Source organism: Strongylocentrotus purpuratus, unplaced genomic scaffold (genome assembly GCF_000002235.5).
Source record: "Strongylocentrotus purpuratus isolate Spur 01 unplaced genomic scaffold, Spur_5.0 spur5_scaffold_6, whole genome shotgun sequence".
In the NCBI taxonomy this organism is placed as follows: domain Eukaryota; kingdom Metazoa; phylum Echinodermata; class Echinoidea; order Camarodonta; family Strongylocentrotidae; genus Strongylocentrotus; species Strongylocentrotus purpuratus.
The window spans coordinates 54775953-54796139 of record NW_022145612.1 but is presented as its reverse complement, the minus strand read 5'-3'; the positions used below and the strand labels follow the sequence as shown (position 1 = coordinate 54796139).

The following is a 20187-nucleotide window of genomic DNA, read 5'->3' as shown; positions in this document are numbered from 1 at the left end:
AATGTCCAATTAGACATGAATATCATTAACGAAAAAAGAGGAGAAAATAATTTCAAAGTTATTAATTGAAAGGCTGATTCATGACAAGGTTATTCAAGAAACATAAATCTTGTCTGTAATCATGTTTTTCATATTTATTTTGAAGACATTCTATGACTTGACATATTTTCTTTCTATTAGTCATACTACCGGTAATTTGTTTGAAAATGTTGAATTGACAAAAATCACAATTTATCAGGTAGCATGAAAAGTCCAGTGCATTTTAGATATTGCTGACTGCTCAAAGTCCCTTTGTCTATCAATTTTGATTCAGGAATATCTTATTGCATTGTATTATTGTACACAAAAAAACAGGAAATTATGAAATATTCACTTGTGAGTTGTAATAGAAGAAAGATAAGTTGGATGGATTATTGTATCATCTTGAACAAGGAACTAAAGGATAATAAAATATGTGCGAATATTTCCCTTGTATTTCTGTTTTTGCATTCCCACTAATAACAATGAAACAGACCTGCATTGCCCTGAATAAAAGGAATAAATACATTCATACATTTTACAAAAGGAAATTCTGTTATTTTTAATTGAGAAACCAAATTGTGGCATTTGGTGTTTTTTATCTTGCACAAGGAACTAAAGGAATATGAAATATGCGTGAATATTGAGGTCTGCTCTTTGTATCTAGACGACAAATATATGAAAAAAAACCTATAATTCATAAAGAAAATCAGATCTGTAGATAAACGGTTACTAAATGCTATACTTTGTTTTTAAAGCCAAGTAAATCCTGAGTCATAGTTTAGCAGCTATCATTTATCCTCTTCTTAACTTTCACTGCCTATGTATTATTTAGATCACACTTCTTACAAGATGTATTCTTGAACTTTGTTTTATGATTCCATGAAAACCTTTAAATATCTTAATCATTCATTGAACATGATATGGATGAAGAGAACAACATATTTTAAAGATGTCTGCATTTCCTTGTTTCTTTGAATCAACAAGCTGAAGTATATTATTATACCAGGTCAGAGTAAAAAGAACCCAACCATACAATACGACTGTTTGTATTGAGGTCTGCTCTTTGTATAGAAGACAACTCCCACATTTTTGTAATTTTTGTCACTGTTCATGGAACTGGAATGAGTAAATAAGGATAGTTTTTTTGGTTAAAAAATTATGTTGGCATTTAGTGCATTTACCACACACAGTTAAACTTGAATTCATGTCATGTTCATGGATTCAATTATCTGTCTAAAATGAAAATCAGATATGATACATTTTACAGATTCACGCAAAGAAGATGAAGGCATTTTTCTCAGTGAAACTATCAATCTTTTGTGGATTGTTTTGGGTTATACTGGATTTAGTATCTTGTAACTGAAATATGGTTCAAAACAACATGGGAATACATGTAAAAGACAAAACAAAATAATGTGATATAGGGTTCTAAATAAAGCAGATCGAGGTAAATGTATAGTTGTCTGACTATATCATTTATCATACTCTCTGTTTTTAAGAATCGTTATATGAATGTGTAGTCTAATATTCATCAGATGCCACAGATTAATTTCATCTTCCTCTGAGAAGGGATTAATATGATATCATCCATGTGGAGCATGATATAAAAGTTGCCATACTATCTATAGTTTTTCCCTCTCAGTTGAACTTGAGATGGCTTTCTTGGTCTTTTTATGGACTTCATGGCTCAAGAACTCTTTTCTTCTACCGGTTTATTATTCTCTCGTCATCCCTTTGTCGGACATGCTGGATGCACATATTAATGCTCTACTGCTCAGTCGTGATTAGAGAGCCAACTTATCATACATGCCTGTCGTCTGTTGAGTTTCAGAAGGATGTCAAATCTGTGTTGAAGTATTTGAGTTAATGCCCTTCTGGCTCTCAGCAGACGTCGTCAGAAGGACCCAACCATGTCATCATTAGGGATATGGAATTCATTTTCCGTGTGAAAATAGAAAAGTCCATTTATCTGTAACACACCACCTAGTCTAGGTGAGGAAAGTTGGTGGCATATTGTCTGCTCAGAGCAAGAAGGGTGTTAGCTCAATTACTTAAACACACTTTTAATTCCTTTTTGGTTCTCAACAAATGGTATGCACTATGCACTGTCTAAATTGTGGTCATCAATAGCATCTCTCTGTAAATACACAGAGGTATGGGGGAGAGTAATGAGGATGATACTGCTTGACAACAACCAGGGGTGGTTTATTTCAACTATGTTATCTTTGAGATTAGGGAATGTATGTTGATTGCCACATTAAATCTGAATTAGGATGAGACAATGTCTGCATATAGCTGACAGTGTATGTTCTTCAGAGAGTCAGCTTTGCAAGCACCACTGTAGCGTTTGTTCAGTACAATTTCAATTTGTAGGTCTTTTGCTGAACTAACAGATAACACAGGCCCCAGATGTTCGCTTCACACACATTTCTGTAGGCTACGCAGACCAGCAGTTGGTACACTGCTTTCTAGTTCAATGTTTGTTATTGATGTCCAAAACTCGTTACCGAATCACAATTTATTTTATATGAAGGAAATACATGCAGCCTGAGCAAAAAATTTTAAGAGTCCCGACTTATTCATCTGTGTAAACTTATTGATAAAATCATTAAGATTTCAATAACATTAGAGTTCAGTACACACCATTATGCTTTCTATGACTTCTTAGTTCTATTTTTCTATTGCCATCTCCTTCCTTGGCCTCTCCTCTTACTTGCCCCCACCTGACCCTAATAAAACAGAGCATCTGCCTATCATCCACCCAAGTCGATCAATATTCAATTATCTAGTCCCTCCTACCAATTTTCTGTGGCATCCAATTTGGAGCCTTCATCACTGCCCTGTAACAGATGAAGCGATGCGTGTACGTAATAGAGAAAAATTTACCAGTAGAAAAAGAAGAATGCTACCATTAATGAATGTGCCTGTACTTCCTGTGCAGCTTATACTGGTACTTTCTCATAGGCAGGTCTCATGAAACGAAACGAAAGTTGTGGTCATATCACATATTTTCGGCTGAGAGCCAGAAGGGTGTTAACTCTGTGTGAAAGTATATGTGTTAATGCCTTCATGGCTCTCAGCATACGAAACACAACTTCCCTCATAAACCAATTTGCTTGCTCTATCCTTCGTTTTCATTTGTTGAGAAGAGCCACCGTTGTCCAATTTGTTACAGAGGCATGTTGTGGTTTTGACAAACTTATTGAAAATTAATTAATCCACATGATGTAGCATGTGATTATGTAGGATCTTTATGTATTTGCCTTGTGGTTAGGTGGTGTATGAATCATTGCCGGGTACCAAAGAAAAGAAGGGAATATGTGACTGGAATTTGCTTACCGGTAAACAGTTATGAGATTTAAGAGTTCCAATAAAAGGTGGATGACCGACAGTAAAATGTTAAACAGAAAATAAATGTGAAGTTACAAAAGTGGCTCTAAACAGATTGCTATGTAGAATGTTCTGATATGTGGATGGACCGACAAGAAATGATGCACCAATTGGAGATTTTTCGATAGCAGTGCTTCACTTTGCTCCATAAGGAAAAAGCAAATAATTTATTTAGCAATTACCATAACAGTGAAAGAAATGTCAAAGAAAGTTGTTCAAAATAACAGATCCTTTACCCCCAACAACCAGGTTCAACATGTGTAATGACCGAAGCGACCAAAGATGCGTGGTTGTACTGGAATCCAGTCTGGAGAGGTATTCTAAAATGCTACTCGTTCGTTCTTTCATGTTGCGTTGCACGGAAACTCCATCATCGTTTATGCCTGGATTCCAAGCCTAACCTGCTTTATCAAATCCACATTAAAAAAAAATGAATATGTTACTTTAAAAATTCCTATTTACTGTTGCTGTGATAGTAAACCTAAAATTGAAAATACTTCATGTGATAGTATTTATTATTGATTTTATTATTATTTTCTCATTGTTAGCTTCTAATGCAGTATCTATTATCAACAACAAATCTTTACATCAGGGATGGTATTGGCTTTCCCAAGAAATATTTTTTGTTGGTAATGTGCTGCCGCAAAGAAAGATAAACTGAAAACCATGGCAAATCATTATCCATAATAGTCCATGATAGTTTACTCCTGGGCTCACAATGACCACCAGCAAATTGAATATTGATGCATAACAGACACAAATCTCAGAGAAGAAATATGAAATGATGAAGATTTGTTGTTGATGGGATTTTTATATATGTACTTCATTTCTTTTTTCCATCTTTTTGCAGTTTCCAAGAGTGTAAAAATGTGTGCATCCATGTCTCATAAGATGTTGTGCCACTGTGATTTTTATTCTAAACACAAACTGTTTTTAGAATTATGAGTTAAAAGTTCTATGTTCCTTTCACCTTTACTTTTTTTTTTTTCTTTTTCAAATATTTCATAAAACTGTTTACATTAGAGATTTTTTACTGAGATCTTCCATATAGTACAATTATTTATTATTATTTTCAATTGACAATAATGTTTACAACATTTTATGAAAACAAACTTATTATAAGTATAAACACGGTTTTGTTTTTGCTTGATGCATGAGGTGCATGTTGTAAATATTGACTCCTTTGATGAATGCACATGACTGACTGCACATGTATGTTACAGTGTCACATGTAATCACTACTACTATGCATGTCTTCTTTTGTTAGTTTCGATGGTATCTGAATGTTACGAATGGTTAGTTGTCTGTGAAGAATTGGATTTATGTAGATAATGAGTATCAAGTTGGAAGTTTTTTTCTATTCTTTTTCCAGAGTTATTAAACATTGCAGTATTGACAGACCGTGAAAGTTAATTTGTTCAGGTTCTCTGATCTTAGATTACAAATAGATACACCTATTTCTATTCAGGTACATTGTATGTAACAGAAATGCTTCTATTGCCCATCATAGTAGATTAGTTTTTTTTTTATTATTGTTTAGCCCCTGTCTCACAACATCCACTGGACTTAAAGTAAAATAATATTTTATTCAGAATATGTAGGAGTTGTCTTTACAAATATGAACATATATGACCATAAGATCTCACTTTTGAATGGATGGCTGGATAGTTAGTATAATAACTTTGATCACAGTTATATACAGTAACTTGATACATGTTTTTAGGCGTTGTTTGCTTTAGGATATGAGGATCCGTGTCTTTGTGTATTTTGTCACTTTGGATATTCCCCTGTAGTGTACTCCTATCAGGACTTTGTATTGAATCATAATTGTGTTGTTGGTTTGTTGTTATGACGTAGGATATAAATCTTTCTCATTTCTTCCCCTTTTCTCCTCCTCCATTTAATGTACAGGAAATTCCAATAATACCTCACCTACAACCTTTCCAGGTACACAATGAACTTGTATTGTATAGTGTATTTCTGTGTATTTGCTTCACTTTCATTTCCAACTTTCCTAATTTAGAAAAGTGAAAAAAGCCCCTCACATTTTACAGTTATTTTGCAGTACTGAGTGAAGATGTGAAGTAGTGACTATGTTAGTAGATTTAATAGCATATGTTGCCTATGAGGATATGTTTCTGCCTCTGTTTTTCAAGCAATATATTTTTGTCTTCATAGATGTGGGCGTGACTAAAGTATGCCAGTTGTTCATGTTTTCATTTGGAATAGCAGGGCACTAGTTATGCCTGTACCCTGTCCCTGTATGCTTTTCTATTTGTGTAACACAAAGAAAATGTTAGTGTATGACTTTTCATTTTTCTCATGAGCTTCTCATCACCCTGTTGTTTTGACCCATTTTGTTGCTTAAATGAAAATGGTAGAAAAGAGGATGTTTCTTGAAACCTTTTTCTCTATGCTCTGCAAGATGTATCCCTACACCTTTCTGGCATTTTGAAATACTCATTTGCTAATGATACCAAGAAATAAAGTTTTTTTATAATTATTTTTTAAAATTTTTGATGATTTAAATTTGAAATTGATAATTTACATACAGAGACATGTAGAAGATGTGATTCATTGGTGATTAATTTAGACCAAAGAGGGTTAGAAATATTGCCTCACTGTAGGTTGAATTGTTTAAGACATTTAAGAGTTCCTCTAGTCAGCACTCAACTGCAGCAATAGTATATTGAACCAAACCCCTGGAATTTTTGAGTAGAAAATGGTTAGCACATCATATATTACATTTATGAAATCACAATATATTCTTTTTACCATGAATGAGAAATGCAACATTTGACCGTGCATTACTAGTGAATGTGCCTGTAGTAGTTATTATAGCATGTTCTGTCATTGTACCCATACTCTATATTCATTATGTGTTATTAATTATATAATTATGTAGTGAAGGTTCGTGTCAAAGAGAGAAGTGACTTTATCTTTTTCTTTCTCTTTTACTACTATGTGTGATTTTGGCATTGTCATTTTGTTTGTGATTACTTTATATAGTTTATGTCAACATCAAATCATATCACACAGATACATTCATCATGCTTCCATTGTATGTTCATTCATTTGATATGAATTACTTTGAAACCTTTGTAGACCTTATCTTGGATTTTTATTTGTTTTGCTACAGATTGTAAATACACATGTCACTACAAGTGCTTGAATGATGTGGGACTGGACTGTATGGAGTCACCGGAGCTGCGGAAAGACACTCCAGACCACTCGCCGCAGCACACTCTAGTCTCAGTAGAGGTAAGGAACAGAAGAGATTGAGCGGGCTATTATTATCAATGCTAATATTAAGGTGGCCCTATAGGCAGGCCGGCCCCCATTCCTGTAAAAAAAAAATTGTTAAAAAACACCCCAGAAGGCCTTTGCCACTTAACGTTGCAGTGAGTTACCAAGTTACAACCCCTCCCCCTCCAACCCCCCCTCAAAAAAAAAGGAGGGGGGATGGGGTGGTAGGCCAGGGTGGAGGTCTTGGTGCAATTTATTTATTTATGGTGACCTGAGGCTGAACAATGGGTTAAAAGTTTGTCCAGCCATTATACTTGTACATGACCATGTAGATTTTCACCAATTGAATCCCACCCCTCCCAAAACCAAAATAAAAGAGAAGTTTTTTAATCTTCCAATGATATCAAAGCTGACACAATCTGAATACACAATATAAATGGCAGGTTAATAAAAATGAAATTGTTTAAAGTATTTCACAAAGCCTCAATAAAATTCTCATTTGTCTAGAAGAAGGACAATGCCATTGCTCCAAACAGGATCTTAGAACTTTTCTGTCTACAATAGAATTTTCCATTTACAGACAATTATGAAAGATATGAATGAGGTCGAGGCTGCAAAATATCCAAACTTCAGGATCCATTTATTAACTCGTAAATGTTATCGACTCATACAGCTCTTTTGTGTTTGGGTAACGTTCCTGCAAATTACCCGTTATCTTTTGAATGAACAATGACGTCGGTTTCCTGTGTAGTTATAGGGGAAATCAGTGTGTACTTTAACGGCCCAAAGATATCACTTACCAATAGCCCAATTTAGGAGTATCCTGTAAACCTAGAGTGGAGTTATCAGTGTTCCATTCCTCCTGGATGACAATATGTGTTTCCTCACACAACAGTTAACTTAAGAAGTTGGCAATACAGTAGGATTTGTGTTTCAAGCCAGAAGGGCTTGTTTAAAGTCATATATTTCAATTCAGAGTTAATGCCCTACTGGCTCTCAACAGACAACACAACTGCCTTGTATGAAAAAGGTTATGCCTTTGAATATCACATAATATAACATATCTTTAAGCCCCATCTTTTTAGATAATTTTACAACCTTGTTTAAACAAAACGTTCAAATCATTCTTTGAGTTAGCAATGGATGTAACTGATTAATATTGTAATTTCTTGGAAATGTACTCATAATTTTCAGTCCTTGAAATCTGTCAAGTCATTGTCACTAAGTGCAGTTTCCAGTATAATTCTGATTCATGTTCCAGCCAAACAGGGATTCTGGTACATTCAGTCCAAATATTTTGTTGAAAATTGTACTTGGCACATCATTTTGAATCTTAGTATCTTACCACAGTGTCTCTGGCAGGACAGTGAATATTTCATTAATGTTGCTATGGGAACTAACATATGAGGTCATGTGATGTACGTCACCGTGAGGAAGGCAGTACTTGTTTCTCATCTTATTTTTCAAGGAAAATAATGATTGTCATGGTGTTGCCTAGTTCCGTTTCCCTGTTTGTCCTACGTGCAGATTTAGTTGGATGCAGTTAGAATAGAGTTATCATCTTGTTACTATGGTGACCAGCATCTCTCTAAATTGGATGGGTTTTCCTTCTGATATGCTTGATTAGTTGATTGAATTGTTTTCCAGATATGGACAAAAGAGATGGGTAGAGAGAACATTGGGAGAAAACAAAACGGACAGACATAATATGTGCAAGCTAGTCAACAAAGACTGTACATGACTTGAAACCAAAATTTAAGTTTCAGTACTATACCAGTTCAATCCCTTTAACTCTGTTTAGCACTGTCATGCTGTTTGTAATCTAGACCATGGGACGGTCTATAGTTAGGACAGGACATAACGCCTGTTTACAGTGAAGGTATGATATTTCATCCCTGTATCAGCCACCACACTCTTCCATCCAGGTCTTTGGCTGATGCAACATCGAGCAGCTCCTTGGAGATAAAACAAGCTAATTTGCATAGATGAGGGTTCATTTAGATAACACACATCGTATTTGCATAGATGTAGGTTTATTGAGATAACAAGCAGCTCATTTGCATGTTGATGTAGGTTCATATAGATGACAAAAAGCATATTTGCATAGATTAAGGTTTATCTCTGTGCTCCTCTCAAAGATTCCTCCTCCATCTAACTATGATAAGCTCTCTGCACCTGTCCTCCTCATTCTCTCCCATGTATTCTTGATCCTGGTACCAAGACTGGTTCAATATCGAGAATGCTGAGATCAATAACAGCTGGGATCATATCATCTAATTACTTTTTGTTCGCCAATGTCACTTTCATGATTGATCACTCTCAATACAGTGACTTACTCAATCATTTTTTTAATTACGGAAATTGATTGAACATTTTCAAAAGCATCAGAGTTCAATCCTGTTGTAATGCCTAGGTAATTAATAAGTAAACAGTAGCAAATTGTCTTTAAGAAATAATTTGTTTCATAATCTGTAATGTTGCTCAATTTGTTGCTGTTTCACTACCCAGGGGGATCTAGGACTTGGTGTGAATAAAAGGGGGAAGTAAATCTAACAATTACATTTGGAGAAGGGGCACAAGAAGACAATTAGGAGGGGCACAGTGTACTTATGGTATGCCTCTTTAACTATAATGGGGAGGGGGGGGGCTCTCTATGCTACTGTCACATCATGTACCTGTTCATGCAGGATTTTGCAGGATTAGACCTGACATTTACATCATGGCAACCATACACTTACAGATGTCCTTGCTACTAGTAATTCATTGACACTGTCACTATCACATTTCTATGCCGAACATCCTCTCTGTAAATTCAAGAACAGTGGTTTGCTATTGTACAGTAACTCTTGGATTACATCGAGAAAGGTCTTACTCATGATTTTAGTGAGTGAGGTTGATTTCATTTCCTTACCCACTTCATGTTGAATTTTGGTGTGAAATTGATTGATTGGATAATGATTTTAATGAAATGGCAATCACCCCTGATTGAGCACAAAGTTAGATTAGTTGTACCCCAAGAGAGATGGGTAGATTTGATTTTTGTTTCTTTCAAGCTGGCTGATATTGTGAGCTTGGAAACAGTAGGTGAAGATAACCAAATGTTTGAGCAAAGAAAGGTTATAGAAAGTGATTTAAATGTTCATAGAATTAGATTAAATCACTTGTTTTTAGTGGAATAAGAAGAAGAAAAAAAAAATGAACCACATGAAGAAAGAAGATGATGAAATCTGTGTAATGCAATTTTCTGCTGTCTGCAATAACAAGGGCTATCCCCTAATGAAATATAAGTCATGTGACTGTCTCCAGGACTCCACCAAAATTGTAATTCTAGGGTATATGTGCATGATCCCCCTGCATGTTCAGATTTTGAAATCATTATTTGGGGCCTTGCGGTAAAATTTGGGGGCCCATGTGTCCCAAGCACCTGCTACTGTTGAACCTTTAATTCTAACTATCAGGATTTGTCTTTATGTTGACGTCTCGTGACCGTTACCTGTCTTCACAAGGTTGTAGTGTACAAATGTGTGTCAGATCACACTGTGAGGTACAGGCATACCTAAAAATACTGTTTTGGGCCAAATGGAAACAAACAAACAAATATACAGATAAATAAAACAAACAATCAAACAAACAATGTAACAATGAAATATATAGGCCTCGATAACTGTACTTGACATCACTTGTTTTAATAAATTTCTATCTTGTAAACCTCGCCCCCTTCCTGCAACCTTATTCTTTATCTCTGCCAAGCCACACTGTAGGGTGCTATATGAAAATTAACAAAGAAAAAGAATTAGGTACCCAATTACTTTCATCGCACAAATCATTCAGAATGCGCAACTGTTATCCATGGAATTCGGTATTTCTTTTCTTTCTCACATGACATTCAGCTGATCACAATTTACCATCTGGTATGATAATTTGCATTGGGATTCGGATACTGTATTTGCTTGGTTTACGGTAGTAGGGAATACTTCGGTATATCTGCACACTCATGTATGGTCAGAAAACAAATACAGGAAATGGATGATGTCATGATGATGTCACGCACTTTGCATGGCATTGTTGCGTTTCACTTTGAGGCACATGCTCTATCACTACTGAAAAATATGAAAGAAGCATCTTTACTCAGAGTTAGACGATGTAATTGAGTCTTCTCTGTCACTCATTGAATGATAAATATTAGATAAACAGTTTATATATTGCCAGGCAATGAAGCAAAAGACAGAAAACAGAAGAGGACAGAAATGGGTTGTGGGAATTTAGTGACAGTGGTTACAAATTGTCAGATCTGTCTTGCCTTGACAGATGTCATGTGTCATATTTTCTACGAGTGAAAGCCATATTGTTTTGTTTTTATTGGAGGCGGGAAGCATCTTGTCTTGTCTCGACAGAGTTTGCCCGATTTAGAAGAAGATTCCTCCCTTCCTGTTGAAACCCAGTATCAGAGCAAATAGTGTCCCTTTTCTTTAAATGGTCGAGTAGGAAGAAAGATGAATTTTCGGTTAGTAAATGTCCTTTACTCGGTTCATCTAGATCTTTACAAACTCTGAGATTTAGTACCCACTCCTTATTGGTCCCATAGATGGAGCAGTTTGTTTTAGAAATCTAGTCATTTAAAATGAAAAGAGTGACGGTAGGATTGGCGTTCATGTGAACCTTCATTACAATGAGTCAATAGATATTCTAGGGGCCCCTTGTCAGTTCTGCAAAAGACTGACTTTTTAACATCTCTGTTGAGTCAATTCTTCAGACCCATGGACAGGTTTTCCTGTGATCCCATATTTACCAAGACACAGTGGTAGGTAGGTTCCTTAATCTTGATACACCGTTAAATCCTAGGTCGGCCTAGGCGACACTGCAAACAACGGCTCAAAACACAAGTTATCGGTTTCTACAGTAATTTCAGTCAGATGAATTGATAACACCTTGCCATGTCAATATCTTGAATATTTACTCTTCAGAGCAATTGATGATGTTACGGAACGAACTGCATACACCTGAGCAGAATATATTTTTTTTACAACTTGGCTTAACGAAGCAAACTAATCAAGGCAGTGTCAGATTACTGCATGCATAATACAATTTCAACCCATGTACCACACCTGTGTACTATGGACTAGAACTGGGTCTTCCCTCTTTAAGTTCAACTTACGACTTCGGAAGTTTCAATAAACCGGACAATTCGGCAGCTTAACTTTCGGGGCGCCTCGCTAGAGAGAAAGGATACAGGATCTTACCAAGGAATAGATCGAGTAACATTGTAGGAGTGTTTGGCGGAGGAAATTTGCGAATTTCCACAGTTTCACGATGCCCCTAAAATAATCCCTTGCTTGCACCCTGAATGACATTACAATTTTGGAGTGTGCATCTCCCTTGAAGCATTTGTTACTTGTAGCTTCTTATGAGTCTTATTATTCTGGATTCGCCTTAGTCTTGGACTTGGACTTGGACTTGGACTTGGACTTGGACTACCATTTTGGATACCATATTGGATAATACTGGATACACATGTATGAGACAGCCATGAGGACTCTTCCCTTGTTATTTGGTGTATGTTCCTGTGTTCTATTCTTTTAAAAATTGATACTCAAGTCACATTAGGTCTACTACAAGTTGTTAAAAAATCTTCATACCTATGTATGGAGAACCTGTTCATGTATATACCTGTTCACCATAGCGTATTCTGTCATCTGCAGATAGCCCAAAAGGAATTACCTGATATTTCTTTACATGAATTAACACCCTTCTGGCTCTCAGCAGATGATGTCTATTATAGTTGATGAACTCCTTTAACTTTCAGCGTATCACTTATGAATCAAGCAATCCTTCAGAATATTTGGGGAATCTGTTCTTCTCTAATCCATTTTCTCTCAAAGTACAATGTACATTGTAGTATTGATTGAAATCAATATAAATTAATAATTAATAATTTATTGTTTTCATGTTCTTTTTGCTTATTCTCACAGGACATAGAGAATGAGTTAGAGAGCTTTGTATTCCTGACGAGGGAGGAGTTAGAACCAAAGATTGACAAGTTCAACACGCTGAGGACTCAGAAGAGTGAATCACTCACACTGGTGAGTACTACAGTGCTTTCCCAGTGAAAGAATTGTCTCTGTATTAAAATTAATCAAAAAACAGTCCATCAGATTTTGTTGTCTTTAGTTTCAAATGAGACTAAATATTAGAAATGGTGATTGATGTTAACATGAAGTAAAATGGAAATGAAATTGAAACTTTATGTAGTTTTAGTGTAATTACCTTTTGTTTTCCATAGTTTATACAACTCTCGTTAAATACATAGCGCTTGGATTTCAGGTAAAAAGCTTTTAAACATTGATATAGAATCAAAAGGACATTTATGATCATCATGATGGATGATAGAACTTCTATTAAATTCATGATAAAGGAAATAAACAAGTTTAACAGTCAAGAATGGAGAGTTACACTTTAAATTCCCTTTAATCTGGCTGAAGCACAAACCCTATTGTATAAATGACTTGTTTAAATCCTACAAATCTAAACACAGTAGCATAAAATCCTACATTTCAAAATGACTTGTTTATATATTACAAGTCTACATTGAGTTTTGGACCCTATGATTAGGCCTCCAGAAAACAGTAATTAATGAGGAAACCATGTGGCTTTTATACTATACTCCTTTCATTGTAGTAGACTATTTTCATCTATCAACAGCACAGACAATTAAGTGGTGTAGATGCATGCCACAGCTGGTAGATAGGTTACCATTTATCATAAGAGTTAAAAATATGGCCTCTCCGCATGTTGGGGCAACTGATGATGTGTAGCGTGGCCAATTTGCAGAGCAGAGATGCCTGTGGTCTAATATACCCGTAGAGTCCGTGTACAAGAGGAGTATGATGTACATGTATTAGATGTGAGGAAAATGATAATGAGGTTCATATATTTCAAAGAATATAGTACAGTATCAGGGTGTACATTAAAACCATAAACATTTGAAGCATGAAGCTTTCTTAAATTGTCATTGTTGACCATTTGGGGGGCATTATACTTTTTGAGAATGACAAACATATTGAGTAGAAATTAAATACTACAGCATGACAGTTTCATGAATCTTGATGATTAACAAAAAATTCTGGTGGCTGCTGGATTATGTAATCAAAGGATGATGGATAGAAATGTATCTTTTTGCTAATCAAGTCATGATCCTTTCGTCTCGTCTCTATCAATATACAGAATGAGGAAGGGACTCTGTTCAGTGGCCGAGTGACCGTTAACATCAACCTGGCCAGACCGGTTAGTGTGAGGACAGGATGCCCGCTACCGGACATCTGTGTAAGCACGCTGAAGCAGTATGAGCACAGCATTGATACCAACAAGAGACGAACCACCTTCTTCATGCCAAAGGCTACCTCTCAGGTAAGATGATGTTTCACATGGCTTCCATTCTGAGGTCAAAGGTCAGGATTCCTGAAATTAAATAGATGACCCTAGCCATAACCTTAACCCATAAGCCTTCATACTACTCTTTAAGACTACTCTTTAACCTAACTTGAACCTTTTTCGATACAAGAGACAAACCATCTTCTTCATGCAAAAGTAAGATGGTTGGCTTTAGTACTGATTTCAAAGGTTAGGAGTGTTGAGATGACAACAGTGACTTAAACCCTAATTCTAATCCTTTTCATACTAAAGTTCAGATTTGATAATTTTGTTGTGTTGGTAAGAAGGGGCTGAGTGTTGGATAGATGATGTAAAATAAGTCCTTATAGGAAATACAGAAAATTAAGTGTGACCCAATCTGTCCTTCGTACTTTCCAGCGGTAAACGATAAGGTAATGGAGAGACAATGATTAATGCTGCTCTAGTGATTCCTTTAGGGATTTCCCTCTAAAAGTCAATCTCAAATTAGAAAATTGGTTGGGAAGTACAAATACAAGAGTAATAGGAAGTGTGACACATGCAGCCCTTTGCTGTTGATCTTTAGAAGGGGCTAGTAGACTTCTCTGTAGATTCAAATCCTTTCTGGGGGTTGTTTTATAAAGCTGTTGGTAAAGTTACGCGTGACTTTACAAACGACTTGTATATGAAGTGCCAGATAGGATGCCCAAAGTTTTTTTTGATATTTTCAATAACCTCAATTAAATTATGGCAAAAAATATACTTCGCATTAAATTTTTTTTGTCATCATAAGAAGGTTAGTCTACTTCTGCACAGTTCAACTTCAGTTGATGTATTTAATAATGATTGAGCATCCCATTTGGCTTTTCATATACAAGTCCTTCATAAAGTCATGCGTAACTTTACGAACAGCTTTATGAAACACCCCCTAGGTTCTATACTCAAACTCAAAGCATATAAAAACAGGCAATGTTAAACTAACATCCTTCTGGCTCTGTGCTAACTGTATATTATAGGAAAGTAGACTTGTCTTACAGCCTTCTGGTTCTATGTTTACTGCGTATCAGACTGACATCCTTACTCACTGCATCTAAAGGTAGACAGACCTTTCCAATGACAATCAAATGCTATTTCTAGATGACATTTACAGTTTGCCAATAATTTTTCACTTAAGCATCAAGGAAATTGAACATTATGAGTGAATTTAATGTAACAATACATCTGTTCAGGTCTTTTGAAATTTTCCCTTTAAAAAAATTTGTTTCATATGGGTTGGAATATTGACAAAGGTCTCATGATGAATGCTATGCTTGAACTATTACAATTTGGGTGTAAAGAGGAAAACAAGATAATGGTAACCCCAAAAGCTCTTTCTTTAATCAGTATGCACAAATCAGTACGGCCATCTGCCATAATTTAGACCCTACCGTAAACATTATTCTTTGTTCAAAAAGTCTTTCCTAAATCCTATTTTGTATTTTGTGAAAAATCTTTGTTGAATTAGTTTCCAATCATAGTGTCTTTAATGATGGGCGATGAAAAGTCTATTCCAATCCTTCAAATTCTCATTAGATGCTCTCTTATCCAGACTGGCACGAAGCCATCCTAGAGGAAACATGCCAGAGATTTCTGGTATGATCAAATCCCCCTAGAGGCTCAGAGGAGAAGACAGATAGATGCAACCACAGACAATATTAGAAACCATCAATTCAAGAGAGATTTACTTGTTTTACCATTAGACACCCCCCCCCCTCCCCCTCCCCCCATTCCTCCTCAACATATTTCTTTGGTTACCCAACTATTCTGCAGTCTAGTCTACCGCCTGTCTCCTCGCTATTATATTACGTTAAACGGATGCTTGTATATATTTATATTTATATTTATATTTCACATTTCACATGAAACAATGAAAATGGATACACTTTTTGTTCATCTTAAAGAAAATAATCTGGTTTGATTTACAGTTTTTGGTGATGTCGTAAAATAGATGGAATTGAGTTTGAGGATTGCGTTTTTCAAAAATAGTTTGAAAATAGTCTATATACATTTGAATCACCCTGTTAAGCAGATTTTCATTTGATTTAGGAAGGATATAGAAGATCTCCCTCCCGTAGGCATGACTTCCTGAAAATGTACCCCCCCCCCCCCCCAAGTTTTAAGAGGAAAGGTTATAAGGGGGCATTGCAGTTGAATAGGCTGGTATATGGTGGACACAGGAACAACTCTATAGTCCTAGAGTGTTATCAAAGTGTTAAAACCTTGCACATTCTTTACTTGGGAGGACGTTGGGGGGTACTGAATGATAAATTGAAAGTGAATTAGAGGAAGTGAATGGACTGCCGACCTGCCAGTATGAGGCAGAGGGATGATTAGGGGATGGTATCAAGGGAACAGCTGACAGACCAGACCCAGCAGGTCAATCATGGACATGTTGCCAATTTGAGTGGACAAGACTGATCACCGCCCTCCCACGATCTAGTGAATTCATTCCAGGAATAGCCAGATGGGATCTATCTTATCAACATCATTTATATGTCAAACTAGGAGATATTCTCTTCATATTAAAATCTCTCCTCGATTGGTTTCCTTTTAATGAATCAATCTATCAGGTTTTTTTTTTTAATCTTTGTATTACAGGGCTCAATAGTAACTCTTCTTGTGAGGAAGTCATGTTAAGGGCATTATCAAAAACAAGGTCCAGCTGTATTTATCGTAGGAGTGCAGTAATTATCTGAATTCTAGGGAGTGATCTATCCTGGAACCCAAATATTGTCAAGCCTTACTTTATGTTTATGCTTTACTCATAATTTCTTTATATTCCTAATAACCAATTGTCTCTTTGAGAAATAAAACAAATAAAAAAGTTCTTATACAATGCCCCTCCCCGGTGCTCTGACAATGGCTCCAGGCTTTATTTTTTCAAAGATTATTTAAGGGATAGGGTCACAGTTTAGCTTTAGGTTAGGTTTAGGACAAGTATATGGTCAATGTTTAACCCATGAATGTGGTGAGTGTAGGATATTTATAACAAGCAGTTGTCACCAGAGCATGTTTTTTATAACCAATGCTGCCTCCTCATTTCGTTTCTCTCACCTAACTTGAAGATCTCTCTCTCTCTCTCTCTCTCCATCTCTCTTTTTGTAGGAGCTGAACATTACCTGCTACACCACGGCCCAGGATGTGATCAGGAACGTCCTAGCGGGACTTCAGCTCATAGACAACCCCAGGAAGTTTGCCCTCTTTGAGAGGACAGAGCACAATGGAGAAGGTGGGTGTGGCTTACTTGAGCTGTCAATCATTCAGAATTGGGTGGGGCCTATTCATTGATTAGTACCCAACATGTCTGATTGGCTATTTCAGTTATAATACACAAGGGGGATGAAAATTTCAGAAAGATGTCACCATGGGCTAGTTACATTATTAACATGCATTTGAAGGGTGCTAAAGTATGTGTCAAATTTATATTACAAGCAATCATACAGAGAAAGCAATGGTGATGTGTTATTCCTGTAAACTTGGAATTACTTCACTTTCGTTTCATAGTGATTTATAGATTGGACCATGGATAACTTTTGTATGAACCTATTCACATAATTGATTGATGAGGAAGTTCTATGACCAGGATTTCCTTGCTGATGGATACTATATAGATAGGTGAAGCTAAATTTAGTGACAGAAATAGCACACCAAAGGAGCAGAATAAATGTTGTACTTGAGATGTCCTACCTGAATTTCTCATGTCTCTTTGTTTCAGTTGAAAACAAATGTTGAATATGTATCAGCAAAAAATGTATCAGTCTAAAAATCTGCTCATTCATTATCATCATCATGATTGATCAGTATGTTGTACATTGAACTCATCTTTGTATACCATTAGACAGGAATCATATTATTCTTTAATGTTAGCTACCGTTTAGCCAGGAAGTTTATATGAACAAAAACATAAATACACCGGCAGTATGTGACATCCTGTTCATGGAAAATTAGTTTCATATCTCATATTGATTACAACACAACACATCCTGATTTGGGCAGGACCTTACTTAGGGATAAAGTACTTTAGTATTAGGTTTCATTTTTAGTCTGTTGAACTTCCCTGTTGAAATTATTACATTAATAATTGATTTGATGGGCTGCATGAATAGGGGGGGGGGGGGTGGGGGCAAAATGATAATTAGCTTTCTTCAGTTTGTGACATTGGCAAATTAGACATGCAACTGTTAATAAATAAATTAGAGGGTAAGACCTAAATGTATCAAAGAACACAAGGCAGCACAGATATTCAGCTCCTTCAAACTGACTAAAAACATTATATTTCAAGTACAATTCTTTAAGAGTCCTAGACATGTATACATTCTGTAGTAAACAGAACTCTGTAGTATACACAAAGTTCAGGGTATTTGAAAGCACACATGCACATTGACTACCAAACAAAGTGAAGATAGATTGTATGTTAAATCAAGAACACACATGCTAATAAATGCCAATTACTAGAAATATACATACGACATCAGAACAGAAGCTGTGTTTGGAATGATGATAAGAGAAGGACTCAAGCTAGGTCAAGAATGAATCAATAAAATGGACAAGGACACAGTCGTTAACTTGACAAGCAAGAGCCAAATGTCTTCCCTATACAATGAGGTTAATGAGTTTAATGCCTGTAGAAACCATTGGGGCTGAGAGGTATACCATTCTTTATTCTCTTTTCATCTATGTTGGAACACTTCCAAGCAGGAGATTAAATGAAATGGGTTTAGAAGATGCCATTGTGTTATCATTTATCACATTGGAACTTGAATTGACATGTAAATAATGATACAATCATATGATATAAAGACTTATAGATATCGTTCATTAGACAGAAAAATGAAAAAGCAATTTTACCAATTTTAGGAAGTATGAGCACCTGAAGAACTAAAAGTCAAAACAATTCAGTTACTTCAGGAAACTGAAGAATTACTTATAAACCCTATTTGCTCTCCCTGTACAAATTTAGCTCTAATAACAATCAGTTAGAAATATCATTTTTTAATTTGTTTTAACTGATACATCATGAATATTTCATACGCGTGTTCGAGGGATACGCCTATTATACTTCCTGTATCAAACACGAAAGTACAGGCAGGCATTGACCACATGTTAGTGACAAAATCATTTTGGATTTCCGCCAACCGGAAGACGGTATGAAGATGCTGTGATTTTAATTATGAAATATTAAGATTGAAAGAGGTATAATATACCATATATCAAGTAATTGCGGGTGGATATGACGCTAATACGTGTGAATATGAAACTACTCTGACAGTCAGTGGGTGGATGTTTATTGATATGGATGGGGCATGGAAAGGAAAACTGGTGGTATGAAAGGAGGAATATAATTGAAATACAGAAATCATGGCATGATTCATGAAATACAGTGTGCCAAAAATAAATGAGGTAACAAATGATGGAAGAGATGTTGCCCAAGATATTTACGTATTAGATTGTAAATGTGGGCTAAAAATAGTACTTTCAATTTCAGATATACATACACTGATTGGTTTTCTTGCTTCATTATAATTGTTAGACATAAATCTATTGGAAAGAAATGAAAAGAAAACTGAGTAAAGGGTTAGTTGCTTTATAGCAGATATATAAGCTATATCATTAATTATGTTTGATACATACATGCATGCATGCAACTGTTATTAAGTTAGGGAGAGGTTGGCCAAGGTATTAATACTGAACATGATATTCTTGGTGAAAGAGACACTGCAAGTATTGTAAACAGGATCATGTTTATCCAGACATGTCTTCCTAGTTCATGTGTGCTACCATCTGTCACCATAGGCTGGGTTTAAAGTCTCTAGGCATAAAGTCAAGAATAAAATGCAGTGCTTAAAAGATTAGTGTTTGAGTGGTATGAAAGTGTATGGGAAAATTAAAATATACCTCTTCTGTTTGATAAATTGTTTTTTCTGTGCTTTCAATACTGCATAGCAACAAGAGTTATGTAGAATGTACTCTTAAATAAGGGTTAAAACAATTGTTTGCTCTGTTATCACTTATATATTTAGTAAGATTGCCAGTAGATTATTTATCTTGAGCTTATACATTTACTTGAAGTCTTTCCCTGAGGAAAATGAGAATGTGTGGTTATGT

The 20187-nt window shown here is 35.7% G+C and overlaps 1 protein-coding gene across 5 annotated transcripts in view; it reads left to right on the top strand.

Annotated features, from left to right (window-relative positions):
• Positions 1 to 20187, top strand: part of LOC100888845 (ras association domain-containing protein 1) — a 54292-nt gene that overhangs the window by 24735 nt on the left and 9370 nt on the right. For 3 of the 5 annotated variants that reach the window (XM_003726917.3, XM_030972278.1, XM_003726918.3), the window contains 4 exons: positions 6551 to 6672; positions 12627 to 12737; positions 13879 to 14061; positions 17188 to 17311. In XM_003726917.3, the coding sequence (XP_003726965.1) occupies positions 6551 to 6672; positions 12627 to 12737; positions 13879 to 14061; positions 17188 to 17311 (540 nt within the window). Of the gene's footprint in view, positions 1 to 3660; positions 3727 to 5322; positions 5359 to 6550; positions 6673 to 12626; positions 12738 to 13878; positions 14062 to 17187; positions 17312 to 20187 lie in introns of all 5 variants that reach the window. The other 2 variants (XM_011678548.2, XM_030972279.1) reach the window with 2 other exon arrangements.